This window comes from Engraulis encrasicolus, chromosome 7 (genome assembly GCF_034702125.1).
Source record: "Engraulis encrasicolus isolate BLACKSEA-1 chromosome 7, IST_EnEncr_1.0, whole genome shotgun sequence".
In the NCBI taxonomy this organism is placed as follows: Eukaryota; Metazoa; Chordata; class Actinopteri; order Clupeiformes; family Engraulidae; genus Engraulis; species Engraulis encrasicolus.
In genome coordinates this window covers 14,425,226-14,452,685 of record NC_085863.1, presented here as the reverse complement: position 1 = coordinate 14,452,685, position 27,460 = coordinate 14,425,226, and the positions used below count along the sequence as shown (strand labels likewise).

General features: G+C 41.9%; 3 protein-coding genes across 9 annotated transcripts in view; 1 reads left to right on the top strand and 2 right to left on the bottom strand.

Annotated features, from left to right (window-relative positions):
* The window catches only part of hlcs (holocarboxylase synthetase (biotin-(proprionyl-CoA-carboxylase (ATP-hydrolysing)) ligase)), a 44,596-nt gene extending 37,384 nt beyond the window's left edge, over positions 1 to 7,212 (bottom strand). The window contains exons 1-7 of one of the 2 annotated variants that reach the window (XM_063202927.1): positions 6,853 to 7,212; positions 6,403 to 6,540; positions 4,425 to 4,587; positions 3,742 to 4,077; positions 2,152 to 2,633; positions 1,235 to 1,525; positions 575 to 757 (exon numbers count right to left, since the gene is read on the bottom strand). In XM_063202927.1, the coding sequence (XP_063058997.1) occupies positions 575 to 757; positions 1,235 to 1,525; positions 2,152 to 2,633; positions 3,742 to 4,077; positions 4,425 to 4,587; positions 6,403 to 6,540; positions 6,853 to 7,104 (1,845 nt within the window). In that variant the 5' untranslated portion in view covers positions 7,105 to 7,212. The remainder of the gene's footprint in view (positions 1 to 574; positions 758 to 1,234; positions 1,526 to 2,151; positions 2,634 to 3,741; positions 4,078 to 4,424; positions 4,588 to 6,402; positions 6,541 to 6,852) is intronic. The other variant, XM_063202928.1, reaches the window with a different exon arrangement.
* A 2,871-nt stretch (positions 7,213 to 10,083) lies between these two features.
* On the bottom strand, positions 10,084 to 12,740 carry pigp (phosphatidylinositol glycan anchor biosynthesis, class P). 5 transcript variants are annotated; one of them, XM_063202926.1, is made up of 5 exons: positions 12,677 to 12,740; positions 11,061 to 11,145; positions 10,787 to 10,859; positions 10,377 to 10,495; positions 10,084 to 10,229 (listed from the first exon to the last, which is right to left on the bottom strand). In XM_063202926.1, exons 2-5 carry the CDS (start codon positions 11,140 to 11,142, stop codon positions 10,114 to 10,116), a joined length of 390 nt encoding a protein of 129 aa, XP_063058996.1. In that variant the 5' UTR covers positions 11,143 to 11,145; positions 12,677 to 12,740; the 3' UTR covers positions 10,084 to 10,113. The 5 variants fall into 5 exon arrangements, with proteins under 5 accessions (XP_063058996.1, XP_063058994.1, XP_063058991.1 ...); XM_063202924.1 differs by having other exon boundaries at positions 12,582 to 12,715; XM_063202921.1 differs by lacking the exon at positions 12,677 to 12,740 and adding an exon at positions 12,546 to 12,575.
* The window catches only part of ttc3 (tetratricopeptide repeat domain 3), a 46,619-nt gene continuing 31,676 nt past the window's right edge, over positions 12,518 to 27,460 (top strand). The window contains exons 1-13 of one of the 2 annotated variants that reach the window (XM_063202918.1): positions 12,518 to 12,626; positions 14,933 to 14,999; positions 15,945 to 16,002; positions 17,628 to 17,787; positions 20,040 to 20,121; positions 23,567 to 23,623; positions 24,102 to 24,231; positions 24,337 to 24,431; positions 24,524 to 24,618; positions 25,509 to 25,571; positions 25,665 to 25,719; positions 26,047 to 26,203; positions 27,328 to 27,385. In XM_063202918.1, coding sequence (XP_063058988.1) covers positions 12,550 to 12,626; positions 14,933 to 14,999; positions 15,945 to 16,002; positions 17,628 to 17,787; positions 20,040 to 20,121; positions 23,567 to 23,623; positions 24,102 to 24,231; positions 24,337 to 24,431; positions 24,524 to 24,618; positions 25,509 to 25,571; positions 25,665 to 25,719; positions 26,047 to 26,203; positions 27,328 to 27,385 — 1,154 coding nt within the window. In that variant the 5' untranslated portion in view covers positions 12,518 to 12,549. Of the gene's footprint in view, positions 12,627 to 12,858; positions 12,952 to 14,932; positions 15,000 to 15,944; positions 16,069 to 17,627; positions 17,788 to 20,039; positions 20,122 to 23,566; positions 23,624 to 24,101; positions 24,232 to 24,336; positions 24,432 to 24,523; positions 24,619 to 25,508; positions 25,572 to 25,664; positions 25,720 to 26,046; positions 26,204 to 27,327; positions 27,386 to 27,460 lie in introns of those variants that run through there. The other variant, XM_063202919.1, reaches the window with a different exon arrangement.

Sequence of the window (27,460 nt, the reverse complement as noted above, 5' to 3'; positions counted from 1 at the left end):
GAAGTGTGCTAATGCTAAACTCCAAACTTTTTTCATTTTTTTTCACAAGGTTTTCAGGTGCAAGCGAAGATTTGTGAGCAAACTCTCGAGTGTAGTTCTTGTATTTTATTTTAGAGAATAAGCAAGTCCTTGGCCCAAGTCTTCTTCAGCGTCTGATATTAGGCAGAGACAGATGAGAAACATCCGTCTGTCATGCTAACCCACTAAATAAAATACAAGAGAGTGCGTTACAATATGCGACCTTGCCTCCTCCACTTGTGCTTGTTTCCTCGCCCCGTCTTCTGACCCCTCCTCCGTGGAGAAAACGATAAGGTTTCCCAGCTATCAGCCTACCCACAACAACTTTTGAGGGACTGCTTTTCATTCACCATCCCAATTGCAAATGAGAAAAAGACTTTACAATTGAGCTTTTGCAAGATATTTAAATATAATGCTGTTGTCAGTGATGTCATCATGACATATTACTTCCTGGTACGAGGAGACAAGTGCACAAGTGGAGGAGGCAAGGTCGCATATTGTAACGCACTCAAGAACTTTCCTGATAAAAGCCATTAACTATGCAGGTTTGACGTACCGGGCAGGTGGAGAGGATGTGCACGGGGCTGGGTGGAGGTATCTGGCTGAGCTCGCAGCTGAGGCCCAGGGAGGTCAGGATCTCCGTCAGCACCTCGTAGCGCAGCGCGTTGCTCATCTTCAGCACATCGAAGTGGGAGGGGCTCTGGACGTGCTGGGCGTCAGGGGCCGTCTCCAGACGCACCTGCGGGCGGGTGCGACATTTTAAAACACATTGGCCACGTGTACATGTTGTTTACATGTTGCACATTTTTAATTCAGAATTAATAATTCAGAATTAAATAGTTCTGCCAAGTTTACATTGCACTTTCATTTCATTCTGAATTGTGAAGTATTTACATTATGTTTTCAAAGCGGAATTAAGTTTTATTCAGAATTAAGTTCTGAATTAAAGTTCTCTGCACTGAGGCCACATAACACATCCAGGAGGCACATGATTATTTGATGACGTTTTTTTTTAAAAGAAACATTGAGATTTCGGGGGGAAAACGCAGCTTATCAATTAATCGTAAGTCGATCGACAAGGCTATCAAGTAATGATTAATGAATTAATTGATAATTTGCATCCTTACCATGGAGGCATTTTTGTTTCCGATCCAAAATCTTTTATTAGGTTACATCAATATCACACATATGCTTTATGAAGTAGGCCCGTACGTACCTGACACAGAATGGCCTCTCCGCCGCGTCCTCCGTGCGTCACCCTGACGATCACCATGTCCTTGTTGTTGTCCCCGGCGACGTCGGCGCACAGCTCTCCCCACAGCTCCACCTCCCCCGTGGCGGAGTCGGCCGGCTCACGCACGTACGCCGCGCCGCTGCCCAGTACGCTCAGCTCCAGCTCCGTGCTGTCCGCCTTGGTGAAGCTCAGCCGGCAGATATGGCCCCTCTGGCCGTCCCTGCCCACGAGTGTGAGCCCCGCCGGAGAGAAGGTGGACGACAGGCCCAGCACCTACAATTGAATGATTGATTGGTTTTATGAAAGTATTTTTTTTTTTGTAATTGTTTTTTTTTTTACAGAATTCATGTTGCTTGTTACTTACCACCACCATCAAATTCTAAGTATTCATTATGACTGGAAAATTAGCACTTTTCATACATGAAAAGGTAGATCTTCTCCATGTCCACCATTTTGAATTTCCAGAAATTGACATTTTTAGCTGCAAAACTTACTATACTTTGGTCATACTAGTGTAAATATTACTTTGTTATTTAGTAAATATTCATGAAAAGATAAAAAGATCAAATTTGGCAGCAGACAACACTGTTTCATAAACTCTAACTTAAAACATTCACAAAAAAGGCCCAGGCTAAGCCCCCCACATATGGGCTTGCATGCCCATGGTGACCTGGGTTGAAGGGACGTTTAGTTCAAACCTAAGGATGTTCAGTTCAAAGGACGTTTCGTAGGTATTTGTGGTAGACAGAACGTCCTTGAGACGTCCCATGCCATGGCCTGAGTCCTTTGCCAGCCCTGCCCCATCTCTCTCTCCACTCTCTCCCCGTCATACTCTTGACTGTCCTATAATCATAATAATAATAATAATAATAAAGAACCTAAAAAAAAAGAAAACCAACCTTGCCGCCTTTCTCCAGGTAGGCCAGGAAGCGCTCCTGCAGCTGTGGGGTGAGGGGCTCCTCGGCCGCCAGCACCAGTAGCATGGTGCTCTCCAGCCAGGGTTCGCTCAGCGCCTGCTGGGGCTTGAGCGGGTACAGTGTGTAGCTCTCGGTGTCTATGCACTCGGACAGGAGGCGTTGGATGGGCTCGAAGCGCTCGCCCTCGCTGCCCGTGTACACCAGCACGTTGGGCGGCTTGCCGGTGACGTTGACCCTCTTGCTCTGGCCGGCGAAGCGCTCGAGCCCGTCCAGGCCCTCCTCCCCGTCGTACGTGTCCACGTACTCGTCATCGTCGCTGCTGGTGATGTCGTCGTGCGGCAGGTCTGGGATGTTCTCGATGGAGGCGTACTTGACGGACAGGATGGTGCTGTGCTCCAGCTCCAGGCACTCGTGGCAGCTGGAGAGGTGCAGGTGGTGGTGGCCGTCCATGTGGTGGTGGCCCCCTGCAGGCGAAGCAAGGCAAAGCAAGGCAGGTCAAGTCAAATAACGATAAAAGGTAAAGTAAAAGTAGCTGAGAAGTTACTAAAAAGAAAAGGTGGTGGTGGGCCCCTGCAAGCAGAACAAGGTAAGGCGAGGTCTAGTCAAGTCAAATAACGATAAAGGAAAAAGGAAAAGTAGCTAAGATATTAATGGAAAGATAAAAATCTATATTTTATATGTAAAGGTGTTTTTATTCCTAGTTACAGCAAGATGGATATGGAGGGGGGCGTCGATTTCATTCAGCAAATATTTTGCTTTAGCAAATATTCACGTCTGTAGCAGGGAAAGTACAATACGCAGCTCAATTAATTCATGCCGTATCACCATTTCAGCTGTTCAAAATGACGATAAATGAGAAAAAAAAGAAAATACACATTTCACTAGTTGTATGGAAACTGGCTTTGGTTGAATCAGCCCTATGGAATGACCCTATAGTTAAAAATACAGAGTAACCGCACAAATACATCTACCGCGACAAGAGCGAGGCGAGCGACGGAAGTAATTGACTTTGTATTGAGTCGCGAGACAAAAGCGATTCTGGAGACTAGAGCAATTTGCGTGACGAACGCGACAGTTTGAAGTTGAAATCCTTTCAACTTTCTATGACGCGGTTCGGCGACAAGCCGCAGGTCAGTGACCATAGCCAAAGGGAATGTTTGAATGCTTTGCCTTCTGCTTGTAACGGACATACTGTAGTCTCTTCAATCGCGCGTATCGCTCTGTCGCTTGAATCGCATCGTACCTGGTCTATTCGTGCGGTAAAGGTGCATTGGTGCATTGATGTACTTACCCTATAGTTAAAAAAAAAACAGAGAAAAGGTGGGTCAAAGACGTGCAAAATGGCATTGTCATTCAGTGCAACAGATGCCTTCTGCTGACTGTAACAGTAAAAAACATGACTCTTTTTATTTATTTACTGTTACAAGGAATTCATGAAAGCCTTGGCTGTCATCCATTCACTTGAAACAATTAAAAAATCATATTTTTTTTGCAGTTACCTGGAAGGTATCCGTAACACTGAATGACGAAGACGTCTTTGACCCAGGTGCATTGGTGCATTGATGTCCTTACCCTGGGAGTCTGCGCTACCCTCTCCCCCGCTGCCCCTGCGGCCTGCGGAGTCCAAGGCCAGGGAGGAGGGGTTCAGGCTGCTCTTCCTGGACGAGTACGGGGTGGGGGGCAACGATGGCAGTGACACCTCTGTAGCCTGCGGGAGGAGGCTGTCCCCTAACTCCTCTCTCGGTGACGGTTCGGAGAGAACTATGCTCGTGTCTGCAGTCAATAGGAGATGCTGCTGCTGCTGCTGCTGCTTCTGCTGATGATGAACTTGCTGGTCTGCGTTAGTGCCCGTCACTGATTTGCTCTTCTCGATAAGCTCCTTGAGAGTAGATTCTTGAAGTAAGACAGCTGGATTTAAAAAAGAGGAAAAGTAATCCAGATGTTATATCCACAGATGTTCTTCGGGGCATAAGAGAGGAAGTTACAGTAGAGGAGGAAGAGACGATTCAGGGATGATTTTAACATGGAACCTACAGAAAATTAAAAAAAAACCCTGCACACTGACCATTTTGCTGTTTTATTTAATACACAATGTTTCGGTCCTAGACCTTCAAGGTCTAAAACCGAAAAGTTGTGTATTTTTCAAATCGTTGTGTATTTTTTCAAAATGTCTGCTGACCCTAGTAGGGCCATCTCCGACGCACCTGCCAGCTAAGGTGTGCGAAAATAATAGGAGTTAAACATAAACAACTTACAGACTATCTTTTCTGGAATGAGGCCATTTTCCATCTGCAGCCGATCTTCCAGGAAGGCCACCCCGAGGCAGCTGAAGTCATCCACACTGGCCTCCGCCACCGCCCTGTATGGGTCACCAGGACTACAGGCCAGCGGGTGGCAGTAGTCAGACCACTTCACAGCCTGACAAAACAGTAGACATAAAAAGCATGTTACACTGATGTTAGGCATCAACCTTACAGGTAACTTCATAGATATCCGGGATTTATTATCTGTAATTAGCTTGTTACAACTGTATTACAAGTCTCATACTATGGCACAATGTCTTGCGAGTATTTCACCATGTGAATTCCAAACTCTTAGAAAATGAATGTATCTGTTCTCAATTACAGACAGTGTTGCTTTTTCACTAGACCTAAAATGGATGAACAACAGACAGCTCATATGTTGCACTCAATGTAAAAAAACAAACTAATTCAAATCAGCTTTGGGACAGTATATGAAAGTTCTGAGTAGCAAAGAATGTAGTATCACACACACATTAACTCTGCTTTCCAAAGCAAATATCATGCCGTGTTAAATGCAAGCCAACACAAAACGTGATTTCATTTTTTAAGTAAAATTTCAAGCTGGCAAGCAACACAGAAAAGTTAGTCGGTTATCCTCCACAGTTGTTGGTCCCTGCTAAAAGCTATCCCTCTTGAACATTCTTGGTATGCAAAAAAACTATTTTTCACTGACGAATAACACTGCCAAGCAACATGGTCAAATTTGCAGCCAGGCCATAAAGCCTTGCTTGGTTTAGAATCCATTGTGTTTGGGTTTTTTTCTTTTTTGCAAAACTTTCCCTGTCCTAGTGTGACTTCATTTGGAAAAGATGCAGAGAAAGAACCAGGAAGATATCACTACCAAACACAGCTCTTATGTTTAACATTCATTAGTTGAAAGGAGTAGAAGTCCGAACACTGTAGCTCCACTTTGAACATTTATGCAGGTCATACAACATTTCGACCCAACATCGACCAACCTCCTACCCAAAATCACATGCCTGATGAAGACCCTGTTGGGTCGAAACATTGAATGACCTGAATACATTTTCATAGTGGAGCTACTAGTGTGCGGACTTCTACTCTTTCTACTATCAGATTCCTTAGTCCTGCACCTGGCCTCAGAGAGGTGGAATGTGCATACTCTTACTATTTTGAAGAGTGTAACATTCATTAGTGCCACATTTTTCAGCCAAGAATAGGAAGGTTGGTCCAATCTAATATGGGATCTTGATGCCTTCAAATCTCCAAAATAACAACTGGAAGAAAGAATGTGTCCTTTTTTACTACTTCTCACACATGTTCTATACGTGAGCAATCGGGCAAATGCAGGAATTAATGGATGAATGGATTAAAATGAGTGATGTCACTAGCATTGCAAGAATTGTCCCATTTTCTGATGGGAGATGTGAGAAGGGTCTTTTTCATACAGAAAGTTATAATGTTGTGAGTGAACATGAATGATTTTGTTATAGGTGTGAACAATAGTTCAATACTCCTTTCACATGTTACCAACCATTCCCCCTGGGATCAATAAATGATACTCTACTCTACTCTACTCTGCTCTCCTTGAATGTTATTGACCTGAAGTGAACATGATTGTTAAAATATTTACCAGCTGTTTTGTTTTAATATTTTACATGGAATATTGTGAATATTTTATGACTTTCAAGTCTTTGAGGCCAAAGTATTGCACCATTCTATAATGCATTCATGGAAATTGGGATTGCAAATAGGTTTGCAGCGAGTGTAGGCCTAAACATTCCTTGTCCCTATTGTCAACAATAAATCTGTATTATTTTCCATTATATTTTGTTTTTATGCATACATTTTACCCATTTCTTTGGAAGCAGCAACATATAGCCAATGTAAGCTTGTATCTTTCCTAAACAGACAGTACCTAATATAGATGTATTTTCTGCAAGATACAAGAACATTTTCTCATCCATACTTTCTTATTTGAGTTGAGCCGCCGTGCCCCATTTGCTACTGATGTTGCCTCTATGATGAAAGCAACCTCGTCTATCCTCGGACGACTGAACAGAGTAGATCCTATTAGGAGTGTCCACTTGCTGAGGTCTTCGCACGCCTACAAATCACACCAACAACATGCACAAACATGAGACAAGCAGACACTACAATATGCCCACAATCTTCACATGCAATGCATACTACATAGAGATAGGCCATCAGACTATAGATTAGACTAGCTGTAGGTTGGGTTCAAGACAAAGTTACGTTTAGAACGACTGCAAGGTGTTATTTGGTCTAAATACAGTAGAGCTCTAGTTGGCTGTCTGACAGAACACTGATTGCTTCAGCCATTCGCCTTGCTGGAACTGGAAGCACTGAGCTAGACAGACAGTTAGCTGCAGGCCATGTCATTGCACCAACACGCCACCTGTGGTTCGGTAATGTATATCGCCTTGTTTCCCAGCTTCAGGAACACTTGGTTGTCCTCTGGAACGGTTGACTTTCGTCGCCTGGAACTTTGGTCCCCCGTCTGACACTGGTCCGATCTAACAGCACAAAAAGTGAAGCTGCTGCTAAGCTTGCTCCCCCCGCACAGTCTGTATACCGTCCTCCGAATGACAGGCGTGTAAAACTTCTGAAAACGCACCCAGAGATAGATGTAACACAACGTTATGAGCATTTTCAGTTACATGCGGGGGAGAAATCGGGAATCCATCTGGCCGAAGGCCTGTCAACTGATAACAAGGGCTGTAGCATCTAGCATACTACAGCTGCGCTTCTGTGTGCACTGTGTGTGCAACCAGTTCACTTCCTTGTTATTGAACACACGTGACAACTCTCCAGTTCCATTCACACTGCCCCCGCGAGCTCAGGCGTAAAAGGCAGCCGTGCGTCCTCCGACCATGAACTTGACCTGGGCTAGGGCACTTAGGGGCAATGTAGGGCCTAGGGGCTTATGATTTCGGACCTGAACAGTTATTTTAAGCATAGCATGGTCTGTAAATAAGCGTCAAATTATCAAGACTGACAAGATACCGCTAAACAAAACGAATGGACGGGAGTTGGGCACGAAAAAGAGGGGATAATCTACCAGTGGGAATGCATCTCACCACGTCTTACCCTTTCTGCTCCACACTACACACCTTATGCACAGTACACAGGCTCTAGACATGAAATCTCAGTGCAAGTCGTGTAATTTGCATGTCACAAACAAATATCCCCACCTCAGCACAACCTACTCCTTCCACCCCCACAGACAACGCATCCCTTCTCCTCAACCAGAATGACATATTTAATGAATTATTTACTATTAATATATCTATGCATATAGGCCTATCCTGAATCCCATCACAACACCCTCCCTATTTATTCATCCCAGCCTGGCAATAAGAGCAGAATATAAATCAACAGCCAAAATATTTTGTTTAATTATATATTGGATACCCGCTGGATATATAAACTTTATTACAGGCTCAGGGCCCAATAGGCAGACACACAACATATACATAGAAATAAAATGTGCAGGAAAAAGAAGAAATAATAATAATTAAAAAAAACAAAAAAAAAACAGCAATGATGCCAAAGCATATACAAACTATGTCATGACTGTCTTAAAAGGCAGCCATACCAATGTTTCCACATATATGATTGGTAACGGACAGAGCTATATCTGGCACTTGTGAGCATCATTATAATGCAGTTTTTAGACTTATCCAAACGGCACATGAACTTAAAACATTAGGTTCCTCAGGAGAGCCTGTAAAGTACATAGTCCTGAGTCACAAAATAGTTTACTAGCACTGCAACTCCTGGGCTTTTTCAGCAATATCCTTAGGCAGTCATTATATGCTACTTGGAGTTTACGCATTGTCTCTTTTTTATAGTTGATCCATAATGGAGCTGCATACATAGGGCTACAGTAGGCACGAAACAAGCTTACTTTCACATCATCAGGACAGTAATGAAATTTTCTTACTAACATGTTAGCTTGTGCATACAACATTCGTCTCTGCCTATACATGTCAGTATCATCCTGCAGCTTGTCAGTGATGATGTGCCCAAGATATTTTATACTGCTTGATACACATATTGGTTGCCCTGACAGGTAGAACGTTGGAAAAGGCACTTTATGATCCTCCTTGGTTCTACATATCAACACAACACTCTTTTTTGCATTGTACTGCACATCAAACTCGACCCCATACTCAGAGCACACATTGAGTAGCTGCTGAAATCCAACAGTACTAGGCTCAATTAGTATCACAGGTTCAATTATCCTCCATCCTGCCCCATTAAATGTGAGGTACCCTTAACCTAGAGTGCTAATCAATGTCTTTCCTTCAACTATTTCCTCCTGCCTCATGCAAGGTGTTGGCCCTCCTCCCATGAGAAAACATGTCAAACAGCACAGAGCAGCTTCTGACCCTTAGCAACGTTGTTGTTGTTGTGAGATAGGCTATTGAATAAAAATGTATTGTACAAGATGTCATTGATGACCGTGAGCTAGTAGTAGGGAGGAGGCCAGAGGAAGCACTGGATGGATAATGATCCACACACGTCATTCAGTTACACTGTGTCCTCTGGTGTGCCATGCCATGTGATTATCAATGACCAATGTGACTGCCTGTCACTGTACCCATTTCTCCAGTGACAAGCTGGAGGAACGCTGGAGCTTAGTCAAGTCAGCAAAGGTCATTATTAAGCCTGGAACAGGGGCGCCACGCCGGAACGAGTTTTAAAGTGGTGGTGCATTTTTTTATGCATTTTATTCCTAATTTCTTAACAATGTTACTGCACTCCACTCATTTGTTCTGCTGTAAAAGTTGAGAAAGCCTCATTTATCGATCCTAAAAGTGGGGATGCAAATGCACCACTGCATCCTCTTGTCCGGCAACTACTATGGCCTGGAATGGTACAGACATCCTGTCTGTGTGTCAAAATGTTCACTTTGCGCACAGCATAACATAGGTCACACTCAGGCAATCTGACGGGGGGACAAAGGGGTCAACTGTCCTGGCCAAAAGAGAAGGGGGGGCATGCTTTTTGGATTATTTTGTTCTGGTCCCGGCTAAAGCTGTCAGCAGCCATGGTCACACTACATACAGTAGGCCACTACATAGGTCACAGGTGGAATTGCTAAATTCCCTATGGTGCACTATGGGTCGGTTTCAATATATAATCTCCCGTCCTCCCTGTGCGTGTGAGTTCATGATGACATCGCAAGACATCACTGCCAAAGCTCAATTCAATATCTTGCAAATGTGCAATTCAAAAGCAATTTTCTCACTTGCAGTCGGGATGTTGAATGGGGAAAAAGTTGTTGTGCCTAGGCTGACAGCAGAGAAACTTAATTGTTTTCTCCACAGAGGCTGGGCAGCAGAGAAGCGCGAGACCACAAGCACAAGTAGGGCTGCACCACACCTGGTTCCAGCAAGAAGCTCCACCACCATCACTGTAGTCTGATGAAGAGATTATATGCTTCCTTCCTACACCACATTACTGTAGAAGCACAAGGTTACTGCCATACTACTGGGCTCCCAACACACATCCTACTCAATTGCCTAAACCCTCCAAGAAAAGGAGAAGAAACATAATAAAAAAAATATATATATGTTTTAATGTCATTTTAATTTACAACAATACACAAATCTGAGTACAATTTGAAAAACTGTATTTACATTTGTCAATATTATTCACTGGATGACAAATAAAACATGTGGTTAATTTCACTAATAGAAATATCCTTCAGTCTTGGTGTTGACCCTGTCTGATAGACGTCTGCTCTCTGACGTTTGGCATAGGAGTCTGGGGAAAAAATAAACACAAAGAATGATGGTTACAACATTGACAATGTCCGAAATTTCAGCCATCTAACTCGGACTACATTTATCTGACATTCTTATCCAAGCTTTTTTATTTCAATTAAGAAAGAAAGAAATTAAATGTCCATACCTGTAATGTTGTCTACTGAGGAGAGTGGAGCCGTGTTGATGAAGTTTATTCCAAAGAGAAGGATTATTGAGAATACCAAAGCAACGAGGAGGTAGACTGGCATAGCTAGAGCCCAGTACCTGAATGGAGACAGGTGCAAACACAGGTGTAATAGAGGTGTTATTAACATATCCAGCCAGCACACAGCATACTGGCAATACTTCAGGGCATGCACAATAAGATATACATATACAGGGCTAATATGGTGTGTGTGAGTGTGTGTGTGTGTGTGTGTGTGTGTGTGCAACCGTATCTCACGTCTGTCGTAAAGTCTTCACGAAAAAAATGTGGGAAATTCTGGGGGAAGTGTGTGTGTGCGTGTGTGTGTGTGTGTGTTTATATGCATTCCACACACATGCCAAGTTACTTACTTCTGTGGCCAGTATGTTAGCCCAATTGAATGAAGCCAGGCCTCTGGAACATATGCCCACACTAAATACAAAACTAACACAAGAAAGTATGAAAAAAGTAATTAAGACATGATTCTACAACAGGCTACTGAACAAGAAACACTGTATGTTAAGTAAATAAAACAACAGATTACAAAGAGCACGGACATGTTTTTTTTAAATTTCCAATTCCATCTAGAACTAACCAATGACTAAATAAAGTGTGACAGTTAACATGATCTGAAATGCAACTTACAGAATCCAAATTGTGAGCCTAGGAAAAGCACAAAGCCATAGATTGCCCTCTCCGGCAGGGGGGATGGGGAATTCTCCACCATATTCTGAAAAGAAACGCATACACACTTGAGAAAGTGTGCTGTATCCAATACACTGCAAATATGATGACTCAACTATTTTTAATAACGTGTCGTGATTGACAGAAGGGTAGATGCAAAGACATAGAGCTCTAACTACTAGAAAACCAATGTGAATTCCCAAACACCCAAATTCTGGTCAAAAATTAGCCTGCTTGTTCACAGATTACAGATATCTGATGTGCCTAAACCCCGTTTAACAGTTTCATTTAATAGGAGGTGATGAAGTCTGAAGACAGTCAAAAGCGGCTGTGATCAACTGGTTAGTATGATGATGAGAGGTGTGGAGCAGACAATCCCATAGCGCGCGCCCCTTCAATTCACCCGAAATAGTTTTTCGAGCCGATAGATTCGGAAAACGGATACGGCATACGCTGTACGGCTAAGAAAAGCCCCCCTTTAAAAAAAATGATGGTTTCAATCTCTCAGTGAAAATCGGGCAGCAGTAGAGAGCTTGGTGTAAGTACTAGGCAACGATTTCCCCCTCGCCCCAAGGCCCTTGCTGGACAAACGGTTGTATTATTGTAGCTGCTAGTTCTTAAACGAAATCTCAATTTCTGCAATTGCTGACTGAGTACAGCACTTCTCTGACCTTCTCCTTTTTTCTCCTTCCTTCAGAAAATGTGTGTTTTTCTTTTTCGTCACAGCTCCTGATTTGATCTAGTTCTTCCTGTTTTCATTCCCCGTTCTTCTCCGTCCAATGACAGGTGTCAAAAACGCATGGCACTCTACCGCCACCTTTCGATGCGGAATCGCCCGCGCATCTTAAGTTTGGCAGTGACTTTCTCTGTTCTAGCCTGGCGGAATATTTGTAAGTATGCAAAAATAATTTGTACACATACCTGCTTACTTCTAGTTTGCACTTTAGTTTAGACTCGTGTTCAACAAAGGTTAAATCCCATAAAAGCACCATAGGCATCATCACTGACTTGATTATCACTGACTTGACTCGTGATTTAGCCGCATACGGCTCTGGCTAGCCCGCTCAACATACTTCTGGCAAAAATTGAAATTGATTGTCAGGGGAAAGATTTAATAAATTGCTCGATTGTGCATTTAGAGAGTGTTTGTGAGTTCCCAAAACCAAAAAAATGGCCCATTCCAACCTATAAAGGCAGCTGTTGTAGGTAAGTGTCAAGTTCAGCGAGCTTGCTAATTGATTAACTTACATTAGATCATTACCGCTGTTTTATCCAGCTATGCCATATGTTTTTGTCATGAAACATTTTCATTTATGTCGAATTATTTAATGTGGCTGTTGTTCTTAATAATTTCTAATGTCCCAATAAATAACGCTAATTCAAACGTGACTTTTTCCCAGAAAAAAAGTTCCCAACATGGCGGTCAAATGAAGCACGTGCGTCGACCCGAATGAGCAACATCATGGGCTCCAAAGAAATCACCTGTCTTCTCCCTGTTTGCCATGTATTAGGATGCCCATTTTCATGGTAAATATGGCACACGTGGCCTTTCGTTATTTTACACTTGAATGTATAACCTTTTAGTGTTTTTTCACGATTTGGGGAGCCTCCGTTCAGTGCTTGGCAGTTGGCCCAACTGGGAAACATTTCTAGAAGAGGGCTCCCTTCTAGCCATCAGGCGAGCAGTGTTTTTCCCCACCCGCACAGGTGGTGGCGTTGCAGCCAAGTGGGATTGAGTAATGACGGAAATAAAACACGAGGAACAACTGAAGAGGGGGGTTGTGGTTGCCGTGTGTGAAGATTGTTTACATTAGTTGTTCACCAAAGTGAGATTATTGGCAAGGCGAGACAGGTAAGGAAGTATATTATTAGGCTTTTTTACTTTAACTTTGTCAATCGACAAGTAAGTTAGGGGTGTTTTGTGTTGCTGTAGAACTAGCTAGTTAACTTATTGTTAAATCGAGCGTGCTAACAATAAATCAGACAACGCATGGATAGGTTATGGATAGCCCATGGCGCTGTGATTCACAAAATATGAATCAGGCAAACTTTGATGACTTTGTTTTTCTGCTAAACATGGTAGTTTCTTCGATTACGATTCAGCGGATGTGTCGTGTCATGTTGGCTAACTATGGTGGCGCATGTAAGAACAGTTGGACAAAACTTGGTGATGAACATAAAGTAGCTTAATATTGTTTTTAAGGACATTTCAGCTTGATCCAGGCAGCTTGAAAAGTTAGGGTGATTTACCACTTGCATTTGCCGTTTGCACTCTTGGGAAAGGCAACGAGAAAGGCTACATTCTTCAAGGCATTATATGTCTTCCGGGTCCTCTCAAAGAGGTGTGGACACAGCCTCAAGTCGTTGCACGCCCAGCATTTAAATCCACGTAAACCCTGTGTAAAGAACAACCTTGCAAACATGCAGAGTAACCTACCTTTTGAGGCAGTCTAGACTGAGCTAAGACATTTCACAAAAAGTAGGTATTGCTGGGTTAAATGTTGTCTAATTTGTTAAATATTAACAAGTTCCATTCGTCCTTTAAAAGTTAGTCATCACTGCAAAAGGCCAAGAAACTGTTAACAAGTCAGTCAGTTTCATCTGCACTAATTTACCACCTTCCCAGTTGGATTATATTAACTGTCTACACATGTAAGAGTATAGTAAGGAAATGGAGTTCAGCGTCAAATCAAGTGTGCAAAAAGCAGAAGTACGTACTACAGATCAATTAATAAATGCTGCTATGTACAGCTATTGCATGTGGAGGTGGGTAAAGAATATATGTACAATATTTACAAATGACTTAGCCTACGTTGAGCAATAGTTCAGGTGATGTGCAAATAAGTTTTCGAGTAGAATGCACATGTAGGACAAATGGGGGAGGGACCATTAAACAGGCTTCATATCCTGTTTAATGCCAACATTTGAATCCAGTATGCAAATATATATTCGCAAAGTTAAAGCCGTGTTTGGAATTAGGATTTTTACACAGTAGTCATGCACACTCCAAAATTGCAAAACGTTCTGGTTAGAAGTCCTGAGTGTTGTTTATGGGTGTCTTCTGCGCCACACTCCATGTCACATGGGAATGATGCCTGCTCCAAGTAGCGTTTTGTTTTCCCTTTGAAAGTCACGTTCTGTATTTCTGTCCAAGATTGCAGAGCCTTTATTTCTTGCCAATGAGTGCTTGAATGCTTGCCAATGAATGAATAAAAAGAAAAAATAACTTACAAAAGAAAATAATCCAAAGGAGTGTGCAAACCTATTTTCCACAAATAGAGCATTTATTCCTGCCTTTCCCGAGACCAAACAAATCCAGTCTAGGCTGCACAGCATGCTGTGTGATGGTGATCAAGTCCTAAGCTATGTCAATCAGATTTTTAGCATGGTTTCTCTGCAATAGGGAGTGTGCTCTTGTGTTACGTAACCCTGAAGGGGGTATTCATATGATGACATGACGCTTTCGGACATCATTCCCATAAACTTGGCATGGCAGTTTAGTTACATGAGAACCCCACAGAAGTGAATTTGCATCTCATCACATATTTCTTATCATATCTGCAGACCAAGCGTGTTTCAGGAGTTTGACTGCTCTTCTTTATACCCTACACACTTTGGAATATTTGACTAAGTATAGAGTTAGATAAATTATTTAAATTGTATTATACCATATATGTTCAATTCATACTACTCTGGAAGTATTTAGCACAGTATGAATTTCAGTTTACAGAATGCGGAGTATTAGAACTGGAAGACAAGTAACTTTTTAAATGTTTATTCTCTTATTATTTTCAATGAAAATGTCTCCATTCTTTTTCACATTTTTTTTTCAGGCATCCAAACGAAGACATGGACTCGTCTGTCGAGATGGCAGAGCGGGTTCCTGAACTCTACAAAACTGTAAGTGCTGCAGTGCTGGATTTCACATTGTGTAACATGCATCAAATGCAATCAAATGTGTTTTTTACTACCTTAAGCTTACTTCCAAAAATGGCTCAGTATCACTTTCTACTAGCCTGACAAGCCAGAGTAAATGTGAGATTAAATGTGAATATTTAGCCTGGCCCTGATGAATGACACATCAGAAGATTGTTGATGGGAACAACCCGTTGTTTTTCAAACTGTGTCTGTACCTATTAGCCAGCTTTTTGTCGTCACTCCCTCAAAACCCTGTCCGCGATGCATCCAAAGATTCAAAACAAATCTCCTGCGTTGTGATTGGTCTGCCAGATTCAGGGCACTGTCCGAGGCTAGACCCACTCGCAGGCAAAAATAATTTTGGTCGCTGGCAGGTGGGGCTAGTTTACTAGGCTATTACTTAGGCTCCTTGGGTTAAATTATCATTTTACCTTTCTCCTGTACTGCCAATTGTTCACTGGGTATGGCAGTGCAACATTTACCTCCAAGCTAGCAATTAACATGGAATCCTATGAGACCAGCTAGCCGCCAGCTGGTGTTATAGGATTCAATGTTAATTGCTCGCTTGGAGGTAAAATTGGCACTGCCATACTCAGAGATCGATTGGAAGTACAGGGGCAAGGTAAAACTCAATTATTTAACTCAAGGGGAGGTGTAAAATACCGGTAAGCTTATTTCTAAAAATGGTACAGTATGGCCCTACCGTGGCCTTAACGGTAGGGCACTCGTCTACTATGCGACTGACCCGGGTTCGATTCCCGACCCGGGTCCTTTGCCGGCCCTTCCCCATCTCTCTCTCTGTCCCCACTCGCTTCCTGTCACCGTCTTCACTGAACTATCGCAAAGAAAGTCAAAAAGACCAAAAAATATATAATTTAAAAATCGTACAGTTTTACTTTAATGCATATGCATGTGTCTCTCCTCCAGCCTCCTTCCTCAGAAGAAGAGGAGGATCCAGACCCAGCTGCCGGCCTTTTCTCTTATGGTGAGGACGTTCAGACGTGGGCTCACCGTTGCGTAATGAAGTGCAAAGAAACGCTGGATGACCTTGGTTTGTTAGAGCCGTTGTCCTTCTTTTCTTTTCTTTTCTTTCCTTTTTTTTCAGCATATTTTTTGGGCTTTTTGGCTTTGGCTTTTGGCTTCCTTTATTATTACAGGACAGTGTGAGAGTAGACAGGACAGTATTGGGAGAGAAAGACGGGGAAGGGCCGGGAAATGACCCCGGCCGGACTCGAAACAGGGTCCCCGTGGGCTATGTAAGCTCAAATGTGGGGAGCTTAGCCCCCCCCCCCCAAACACACACACACACACCCCACTGTGACATCATATGAACGTTTCAGATGCAAAACCCTGTAAGTGCATTTTGTTATTTAAAAAAGGCTGTATTTCTGTAAATGTAGAAAACGTAAAAATGAGTCCATCTTCTTTGTTGGAACTTGAGCTGTTGTACTTCAAAATAACATTTGACTCCCAAGTGTCTTTGGATTGAGATTACTTGGAAAGAATGCTAAAATCGATTTATTCCAATTTTTTGTAATGGCTTTTAGAGGGTTTTGCAGCTGAACTTGTCATATGGTGAACTGGAATAGTCAGAAAAAGAATGTGTTATCGTGTATGTGCTGAAAGTAGGGCTGCACAATTAATCGAAAATAATCGAAAATCGTGATTTAATCGTAATATCAAAATCTTGATCTCAATCGTGATTTAATCGTGGCAATATTGACCTGCCTTTGAGTATCCTTGAAGCCAGAATATAGTGACAGGCTGGTGTTTCTGGCCAGAAATCTGCCCACCTAAGTTTCATGCTATTGCCTTTTACATAATTATTACATTTCAGTTTTATTTTGTTTGCCCCATATATAATTAATTTGTGATTATATATCTTTTTTACCATTGTAATAAAATTCTGCAAAAAAAAGGATAATCGTCATTAATAATCAGGATTCCGATCTTGACCCAAATAATCGTGATTATGATTTTTTCCATAATCGTGCAGCCCTAGCTGAAAGTGTTTTCTCTTACTGAATGTGTACAACAGAAAAGACCAAAGCGACCAAGTAGCCAAGGTTGTTTAATTTCGCCATGAATTTGCTGCTTTTGCTCTGGACATGATATTGACATGTTTAATTGAGCTTATCACATAACGGCTCTGGCTAGTCCATTCTAAGATGAACATTCTAATTGGTTTTCGCTGAACCGTGTCAGGGCCTCCGCACATCGGCTCCGACTAAGTTCGATTCCATTGTTGTCAATATACCGATGTCCACGGACATTTGCGGATGTCGGCAATCAATTAGAGGCGAGTTCTATTTTGTCGGAGCCGCCCACTGACCATCCATGCTATATTCGTGTGAAATTGGGTTTGGAAGTGAAAGTGCTCCGCAGTGCTGTCGGAGCCAATGTGCGGAGGCCCTCATGCAGTAGCTCATTGGCATAATTAGCTGGCTTTTAATCACAGAAATTCGCTCTGGTCACCTGATTGCTTTTGCTCTTGGCAAATTCGTTATGGTCGCTCTATTCGCCGACTTCCCCATACAGAAATAATTACTTCTGTTGCTTTTTTTGTTTACACATACATTTTTACACGTTACGTTTGCATTTTGTTTTCAGAATCTGTTCTGGCGGCATGGTACCAGCTACCTCCCAATGTGAAGCTCAGAGTGAGTCACTCTCTGAAGGTTGCCACTTTCTGGTGGCACATCTTACTCAGACCAGATGAAACGCATGCCACCACAATATGGGCCATCGTCACAGGATTTTTGGACTCAAAGTAGGTGTCAAAATGTGTTTGTGAAAATAAGGAAGGTCCGCACACTGTTGCTGCTCCCGGTTCATTAACACAACGTTTCGACCAATCTGGTCTTCGTCAGGTGTACGACGAAGACCAGATTGGTCGAAACGTTGTGTTAAAGGTTAGTTCGCCATCGCTTTCCCATGCCACATAATGTATCTAATGATGAGCCATTCTGGGCAATGCCGCGCCATTATGGAGTTCGCTAATTTTAAGCTTTTTGGCGAAAAACGCAGCCAATGCATCACGGCGGGGCCAATTATAGGCCTATTATTTTCTGATGTTTCCCTGCTATAAACAACTTCAAAAACGATACACACTTCATCACAAAGGTGTCGTCAATCAAACCGAGGCACAGAGACGATCATCGGACCACACAGTCTTTCACTGGCCAGTGTTTTCAGAGGTGTCTCTGCAACTCTCTGACCCGGATGCAGGCTACTCAATCAGGTGGCTAGGTAGGCTAAACATGGTCCGCGGTTCTTACACCGGCTGCGACCGTAAAATGAAAAGCTGGAACCCCGACCGTTTTCACCAACTGCCACTGTCTAAACCAGCCATATTACGGGAATGGCTAATAGCATCAGAAGTGGACAAAACTGACATAAAAACCCGGAGGGATTGCATTAGAATTGCTATCATTTATTAATCCCGAGGGAAATTAAGGACAATATAGGCCTATAGATATTTTGTAAACGCATGGGTCTACTTTGTATTATTATTCAGTGTCTCTTCTGGAGGTCGGTATCTTAATTTGCAAACCAGATATTTGGTGCAGTTTCTCGACCTAAGATGGATAATACAAGAAAAGTAACCAGATGGCAGTAAAACGCCTGCGAATTATTCCATGTGTTATCGACTCGAAAAATGAAACCAAGTTGTGTTAGGCTATCCCATTCGTCCACAACGGGGAAAATTAAACATGTCACCCATCATTGAAAAGCATGGGCACCAAGGGCGAAACTTTGATTTTGACATTGGTGGGAACACAAAAGTGCTCCAAGACAAAGATTCCAGAAGCTTTTTTGCATCATCAATCATAGGTTCATGGCATGCAGATATAGGCTAGGGCACGGTCTATGAATGTGGTCATTGATCCACGTCGATTTATAAGAACGAGCGGTGCTGTCCCTATTGCCTATTTGTTTCAAACGTGTATGACGCGCAATGCCGATTTAATGTCACGCTTTCAAAGACATTGATTATTGAGAACGGAGAACGAGACACGGAATAGGTTGGAGGTTGATGAAATTCATGTGGAGAGAGAGAAAGAGAGAGAGAGTGGGCAGCACCAACCCTTTGGATGTAGTGATGCACACGCAACCGAAATTGAAAGAAAAGACAGGAAGGGAGGAGAGGCAAAATGGGAGGTGCGGGTAGGCTACTCAGGCCTCCAGACCCATCCCCTTCTGGTGTTGAACATAGGCTACTTGGGAAGTTTTCGTGTTTTTTTCATTTGTTTGTTTTGTTCCATGATTATTTTAAATGTATTAATACACCGAATCGATCCGGCTTGTGGCCGAATCAATGCGGGATCGTCCATGCAGTGGATCGCGATCCTTACTTCGATTACTTTTCGATTACTTTTGACGGCCCCTTCACTGAAACTTTCATTTTACGCCGGAACTATCCTTTAATAAACCGGGAGCAGCAACAGTGTGCGGACCTTCCTTCTTTTCATGTTTAATCGTGTTTAAGTCCGGCACCTGTTTTATCTGGATGTGCGCGCCCTCCAAAACGCTAAATTGTGTTTGTGTGTGTGTTTGTTTGTAGCCTCTTCTTCAGGTGGTTATTTTGAGTGTGAGGAACCCACAAAATAACTGCCCTAAAGTTTTAGCCGGTAGCTTGAACTAGGCACTGCTGTCAGCTAAGTGATCATGTAGTGTATGTCCACTTAGTGTATGTCCACTTAAATTTCATTAAAGCTGCGCTATGTAGGATTGTGGCCAGACTAGGCATTGCAACTATGCTGATCATTAAAACTGTGCTTCTTGGGGTCAAACTACTAGGTAATAAACTAATACTTGCTAATATTGATGTTACGAATTGCCCCTGTTCTGTTCTATGTGCGCTTTCTTGCGTGTTTCGTCTCCTCCTATATAAAGTGTCTTTGCCGTTCAGCTGTCAGAATGGAACCCTGAATTTCGCCTGTCCTTGCTTCACTCGTGTTGCCTGCATGTGTCCCCTGCGTCTATCTCCTTTTCCTAATGTATTGTATTTCTTGCTGCTAGTCCTGGAGGAGATCTCAGCCTGGCTGCGCTGGAGCGCATTGAGATTCTGGAGTGCCTTCTGAACGCCATGCAGAAGGGATGGGTAAGTAAAGCACTGCGGAAGGGATCGGTATAGTGCCGAAGGCTTGGCTCTGTACTGTAGACTGAGAAATGATGCGTGTGTTATGTCAGAGTCAGAGTGTACTTCATTGTCCCCAAGGGGAAATATGTCTTGGACTTCACCCACTGCATTGTAAACATTACTCACGTACACAACATACATTCATACAACATAACATTAAAAACATAGAGAAACATTGAACTGTGCACTGCACAGTGTCTATCTGTCATTAAGCAATCTTATGGCAGTTGGGACAAAGGAGGTTTCATTTATGGTTTCATATTACTCAGAGCCTGGCTATGCTCCTGCATGAATGAACAAATGAACGAAACCTGTATTGCCCCAAAGGGAATATTGCTCAGGAGGACATACAGAACAAAACGACACTTAAAACATGCGCACTAGCAGAACGTTATACTGTATGTCTGCCCATACCCAGTGTGTTTTAGGAGCTCAACTTATAGTCGTGGCTCAGTGGTTAGAGCACTGGGTTGGCAACCCAAGGGTTCCCGGTTCAGTGCCCGACCGGACCACGACTGAAGTGCCCTTGAGCAAGGCACCTAACCCCCACATTGCTCCCCGGGCGCCGCTCAGCAGGCAGCCCACTCCTAAGGACTAGTGTGTGTACTTCAATGTGATTGACTAGTCCAAATGGGATAAATGCAGAGAGAATTTCCCCTACCTAGGGGACCAAAATTGGCTCCAATCCAAATTGGCTTCATATAGCCAGGAAACAATGACCTGGCTGAGGTGTTAATATTGTAGTCTGCTTACGAAGTTCACAAAGGCATCTTCTATGCAAAAGAGTAGGGATGCACCGATACTGGTATCGGTATCGGCTGCCGATACTGCTCATTATACTCGTACTCGTCCTCGTCAAGCACTTGCCGATACCAGGAACGATACTGCTATTACACAAAACAATGCAAAATCTTGTCACGTTCTGTGGACTTGAAAGCAGCATGGGAAAAAAGTGCCACCTCATACATTTAATAACATTTAAATCTACACGGAAATGGACAATACAAATATCACAGGTGGAAAAAAACAAGGCCATGCATTTATTTTCATTGTATTTTGGTGGTAAAAGGTATCGGTATCGGTACTCGGTATCGGCAAGTAACTTACACTTATTAATGTACTCGTACTTGTATTGGTTTTCAAAAAAGTGGTATCGGTGCATCCCTACAAAAGAGTTCTTTGTTTATTCCATTACCCGTGGTTAAAAACGCAAGTCATTACAATCAGGCCGCTGCAAGCTCAGACAGGAAACGGTCAGAGCCATTTTGACCCTCCAGTTAAAGCGATGGTTCGGAGTAGAATCACCCTAATGCCATTTGAACCGTGACACCCATCCACCTTTACACCCGAAGTGTTTTCTGCCGCAGGCTTACATCAACAGAGTTGCCGTGTTATTCGATGTTTATTCCGGTTAGCTTGACTCAAGCGCATATGGATACTGGGCACCGTCTCCAAACTTTCCCCACAAAAATAACATGTCATGACACCAAACTTCTGCAGTAGCACAAATATGGTCTGTACTCACGAAACGAAGCATTGGAAGTTTGGAAATAGTCCAGGAGTTTATTATTATCAACACAAGCCGAATAGCTTCTCTGCTGCTAAAGCTGCGCCAACGTTACTTCCGTCATCTAAGACAAGCATGTAAGAGTCCTCAATGAAACTCATAATATGCACAATGAAAAGTGAATTCCGCATCAGTATTGATAGCGCAAATCCATGCCTAATTGATGTAACATTTGAAATACCTTTTAAGTGTTGCCTTGAAAATATAAGCCTTAATCACAATTCAGTGAAAACTTTTTTAACACTCTCGTCTGGAAGTTTGTTGAAGACTTTTACGGGCTTGTCTCATATGACGGAAGTAACGTTGGCACAGCTTTAGCAGCAGAGAAGCTATTCAGCTTGTGTTGATAATACTAAACTCCTGGACTATTTCCAAACTTCCAAATGATTCGTTTCGTGAGTACAGACCATATTTGTGCTACTGCAGAAGTTTGGTGTAATGACATGTTATTTTTGAGGGGAAAGTTTGGAGACGGTGCCCAGTATCCATATGCGCTTGAGTCAAGCTAACCGGAATAAACATCGAATAACACGGCAACTCTGTTGATGTAAGTCTGCGGCAGAAAACACTTCGGGTGTAAAGGTGGATGGGTGTCACGGTTCAAATGGCATTAGGGTGATTCTACTCCGAACCATCGCTTTAAACACCAACAGTAGTCCTCCTACCTTTGTACCTGAATCTCACATACTGACACCCAGTGTACGACTTCACACATTACATCTTGTCTGTAACAATTTGGGTGCTACACACAGCTTATGGATCCCACCACTATAGATAAGATAAGATGGGATAAACGTAAAGGGGTATGCCACTATTTTGGGGCTTAATACAGTTAAAATCGTTGGCCAGGGTTTATATAGGTGGTTAAGTGTCTTATTTTCCATGTAAGCCGTTGTCTTGTTTTAAGACAAGTTAAAAGAGGGAGTATGTCTCTAAGCTAGTGAAAGTCAATGGATCCGTGTAGCACATGCTAAAATAAGACACTTTACCACCTTTATAAACCCCAGCCAACGATTTTAACTGTATTAAGGCCCAAAATAGTAGCATACCCCTTTAAATGTCTGCTTGCACAGAAATTTGTCTTGCATAAGTCTTCTCCACAATCCACATATAAACGCACATTAAAAACACATAAAACACAATATGACCTCTATAGAGTCTGGTCATCTAGATCCATAAGCTATTAGAGCAGCACAGTCCAAATAAAGTTAATGAATAAAAATCTTAAATATTCCTGAGTGGTATTAAAAAAGAAGTATGCCATATAGGTTGCTAAGTCCTCCAACCTCCATCTTGTCTTGTGATTTGGCAGCTGGATCTGAATATAGACCTCTCACACTGGATGACTCTTTTAATCATTATCGATTGATTGATTGATTTTGATTGATTGAGTTTGTTTTTTGACATTGTACAAAGCATTAAAAACTTATACAAATAAATCAGTCATAAATATGTCTTGAAAGCCTAGGGAGCTTGTTTCCATTGTGGTCCTTGTGAATGTGCAGTGTGTATGTGCTAGTCACAATTATTGTATATGAATGAAGGCTTTATTTGCAAAACGGTGTATCTCCATTTTATAGAATGTTGGGAAATTGACATTTTTGAACTGGGCATTCCATTGAAATGCATTACAAAATGCATTTTATATAGCTTAAAAAAGTATGTTCTCAAAATATTTGACTGGTAAGACTTCACACATGGGTGATATGACCTGAACAGTCATTTCCAATAATAAAATGCAAAAGTCAAAAAATGGAGATACACCGTTTTGCAAATAAACCCTTCATATCGATTTCTGTACTGTAGAAAATATCTTTATATATATTTTTCTCTCCACAGTTAAATGACAAGCTTACAAAGCAGCTAATACCGATGAGTGCCTGTTTCCAGTTGTCGGTAAGAGATCCAACGTTAAGAATTTTTATGGTGAAAAATAAGTGCTTTTGCAATTAGGAGGAAGAGCTACAGTTTACTTTTAACTTTCTCTTCCATATGCCCCATCCCATGTGCATGGAAGCACGTGAAGTTGTGTGAATTCTGGTTCATGAATGGAGTGTTAACAATTACTGTGACATAACAGTGACAATATTGTCTGTAGTTGAAATTGTCCAGATCAAATCGGAATTCAGATACGAAATGGCATTTAACTAATTAATTGCCATTTTGTATCTGAATTCACATTTAATTTAATTATTTTAATTATTTAAAGGCTGTTAGATACTGGTTGAGTGTTGTGACCAAAACAGCAGGTGCATCATCCTTTGTAGGCGAGTAAACCTTTGAACCATTGTGTATAATGTGTACTCGTGAAGCCTTGAAGTAAAGTGTGAATCCAATCGGACTGCTAATATTGACATTGTGTTTGTTCAAGCAGGATGGCGATCTAACCGATGAGGCGTTGGCATGGTTGCTGAACACGGGAGAGCCCAGCATTTTGCTGAAACTTCAGATGCTGGGACCCCGATACGTCTACTCTGAAGTCATCAGATTCGTCTTTGGGAAATGTAAAAAGAAGCTTGTAGAGCAACATATTGATTATTGAGCTGAATTCTTGTTTGTCAATGGCTCTGTAGCTTACACTTTGCTTTGTGTCGAAATTCCTTCAATAGTTTCCCCCCTCTCTACCGAGGCTGTCGCTGGTCAAAGTATCCTGCTGAAGTTGAAGGAGGAGTATAGCCTTGAGCCAGACCCTTGGTCGAAAGAGGTGATTAACTTTATCATGTCCTCTACAAATAATTAATTTATTGCGAAACAGCCTTTTCAGAACAGTAACATTTTGGTTTTAAAAATCAACAGAAAAGTGAAGATATGAAAAACAAGGGAAATGAGCAGTTTCGAAAAAACAAATTCCAAGTGGCGTTGAAGTGGTACACAAAAGCCATCAAATATCAGTAAGTATTACGTCTTACAAGGATACAAGGATATTTATTGTCATGTGCACATGAATTCATGAGCAATGAAAAGCTTCCCTGCCTCGAGAGTCCCAAAAAGTAAAAAGAAAAAATATAGAAAAAGTATCTGCATTTAAAAAAAAAAAGGCAGGTTGAAAAAAAGAGAGATGACAAGTGGAGGAGTGGTTCATTGCCTATGGTGGTTTGGAGTTCAGCAGCCTGGTTGATTACACAGAAGTCCCCTGTGGTATGAATGAGAGAGAGAGAGTACCTCGGACCTGTCTTGAGTGCTGCAGTCAGATATTCTTTAAGTATCTCTGCTGCAGCCGTCAGGCTGTAGATACTCTGGTCACTTAGACATGGTCCAGCTGTTTAAAAAAAAAAAATGCTTCAAAAGTGCCATGAAGATTGAGGTTCATACATTACATATGAAGTCACATTTTCTGTATTGGAGAATGTTGTGTAGAAATGCTTAACTATCATATTTGAAAGTCAAGTTGACAACATTTTTGTAGCATTAACCCTTAAAAGCCTGATACTGTATGCTACATTGACCTAGGCACCTGTAGCGACATACACACGGCATTCAGGCTCTTGAGATTTGAGATTTTTTTTTTTAAATTAAAAAATGTGGGTATGTTAGAGCTGAATGAACACAATCCAATGCAAGATGAGGGTCCTAGCTTTTAAATGCAACTTATTTCATGTTTTGTATGCTTCTTTTATGCTTTTGTGCTTCAGAGGCTGAGGTATTTGGCTTTATATAGGCTGAAGGCACCTTCTCCCAAAAAGGGCTTAGGCATTCAGCAGGTATTTTTTGCAGGTGCCTTAGGCTTAAATAGGTTAAATTATTAGTGTCTTCTCCTTATGCTGTTCTTTTGTTTCCACAGTCCAACTAATCATGTCCTCTATGGGAATAGGGCTCTTTCCCTTATACGTATCGGAAAGTATTTGTAAGTATTTTTCCTGGCGTCATGATTTACACATGCTGAAATTTGTGTTCGTTGGACTACGATGGCTAACGTGGTCTTCTTTACCACTTTCAGAAAAGCTGTTGGAGATGGGAAGCGTGCCATTGTTTTAAAACCAGATTGGGCTAAGGTAAATATTCCTCTACATTGTATTAGCTGTGCGTTTTGCAAGAACGAACTTTGACTCGAGTGCTTGCAGTTTGTTGGTGAGCCTTGCCACACACGAAAATGTCCAACCAGTAACATCACAGTAACATGGGCTTTGAGATCGTATGTATGTCATTTTTATTGATGCAAGACGTTGCTAATCAGCTGGATTTAAGAGCAACTGGCTGCAGTGTAGCTTTTTACAGCATTATTTATTTTTTTCGTGTTATCTATCAAACATCTGATGAAAAGGACACTAGATAAAATAGATTATTAGATTTTGTTTTTTATTATTTACATATTTTTCCAGGGTCACTATCGTTTTTGTGAGGCCCTGTTTCTCATGGAGCAACGCAAGAAGGCTGTCAAGTCCAATGAGAGGGCGCACACCCTTTGTAAGGCAGACTCAGAAGGTCTCAAGGAGCTGGAACGACAGAGAGTCAAGTTTCTGGAGGAAATCGAAGAAGGTATGACGATAATCTGTACTACCACCCAATGCCTTATGGTTAGGGAATTGGTGGTTGGTAATCTAGCCCCCACCCTTCGCACTTCCTGTGAGGGTAGCCAATAAAGCTAAAGATGTCTTTTTTCGCTCTAGCGTAGCACCACTTCAATATGATGACTAATGAGGGAGCTTGAATCAATGTAAGTTTGTGGTAAATCGCAACACGCACGTCATTGACAACGGTCTGATTAGTTGTATAAAGTAGAAGTACTCTTACACGTGTAATTACAACACTGGTGATATGATGCTACATGGTTTCAGATTTGTAATATCATGCTACTAGTGTTGTAATTACATCTGTAAGAGCTCTTCTACTTTATACAGCTCTGGTTGGTTCAGTAACATGGGTGCTGCTGTGGCACACTACACCAAGTGTAGGGTAGGCCCTTTATTGGGAGGCATTTGGAAAAAACTGGCTCTCAGGGACTTTTAATTGAGTACCCTTGCTGTATATGGATTAAGGAGTCATCAACAGGATAATAAATGAAGACTATTGTTGATGTACCCTATTAGTGTGTATCTGAGACAGTGTTGGCTGTGTCCTTAAAAGACAAGATAACATTCAGTTTAGTCTGTGTGTGATCAACACAACGCTATGTTTGGGTGAACTGAGAGTCCACAGAAGCATGTGCAATGATGACAGGAGGTCAATGCATGTGGTTCTTTGGCGTCACAAGGGTGACGAATCAAATGACAAGAGCCAATGGAGTAGACGTGGATGATGGAAAATTACAGGAAACTTCATGGATCAGGTCATCATAACCTGCAAAAAAGATTGTTCAGCGGAAGACCAGCAGTTCCTCATTTGTTGTGGTTAGGGTCCGGTCAGAATTGCAGAGCTCTGCTAATGGATTGATCATTTAATTTATTACTTTCATGTATTACACAAATACTACTGTTAAATTCGTTGTTTATTATAGTATTCAAGTTAAGAGTAGAATAGCTAAGAAATCAGCAGTGAGTGGCAAAGTGAATTCAGAAATGCTTTTCACTGTTGTAATGTGATGAACCCCTGCAATGATCTGGGAAAGTAATTTTAGCCTGGAGACATTCTCTTAAAAAAAAAACATTTTTTCTCCTCTGCAGCGCAACAGAAGGCAGACAGGTCGAAGAAACTTACAAATTTAAAAAGTCCAAATAAACGGTAGGTCCTCGTGCTTTCTTGAAACATCAAGTTGATCATTTCTAGTTAACTTGTAAACTGCATGTGATTCAACAA

What these genes read in the sequence shown, in the direction of transcription:
- pigp (XM_063202921.1), bottom strand. An exon ending in AGGCTCACAATTTGGATTCT is followed by an intron (nt 10,860 to 11,060) that starts GTAAGTTGCATT and finishes TTCTTGTGTTAG; the next exon opens with TTTTGTATTTAGTGTGGGCA. An exon ending in CTAACATACTGGCCACAGAA is followed by an intron (nt 10,496 to 10,786) that starts GTAAGTAACTTG and finishes GTCTCCATTCAG; the next exon opens with GTACTGGGCTCTAGCTATGC.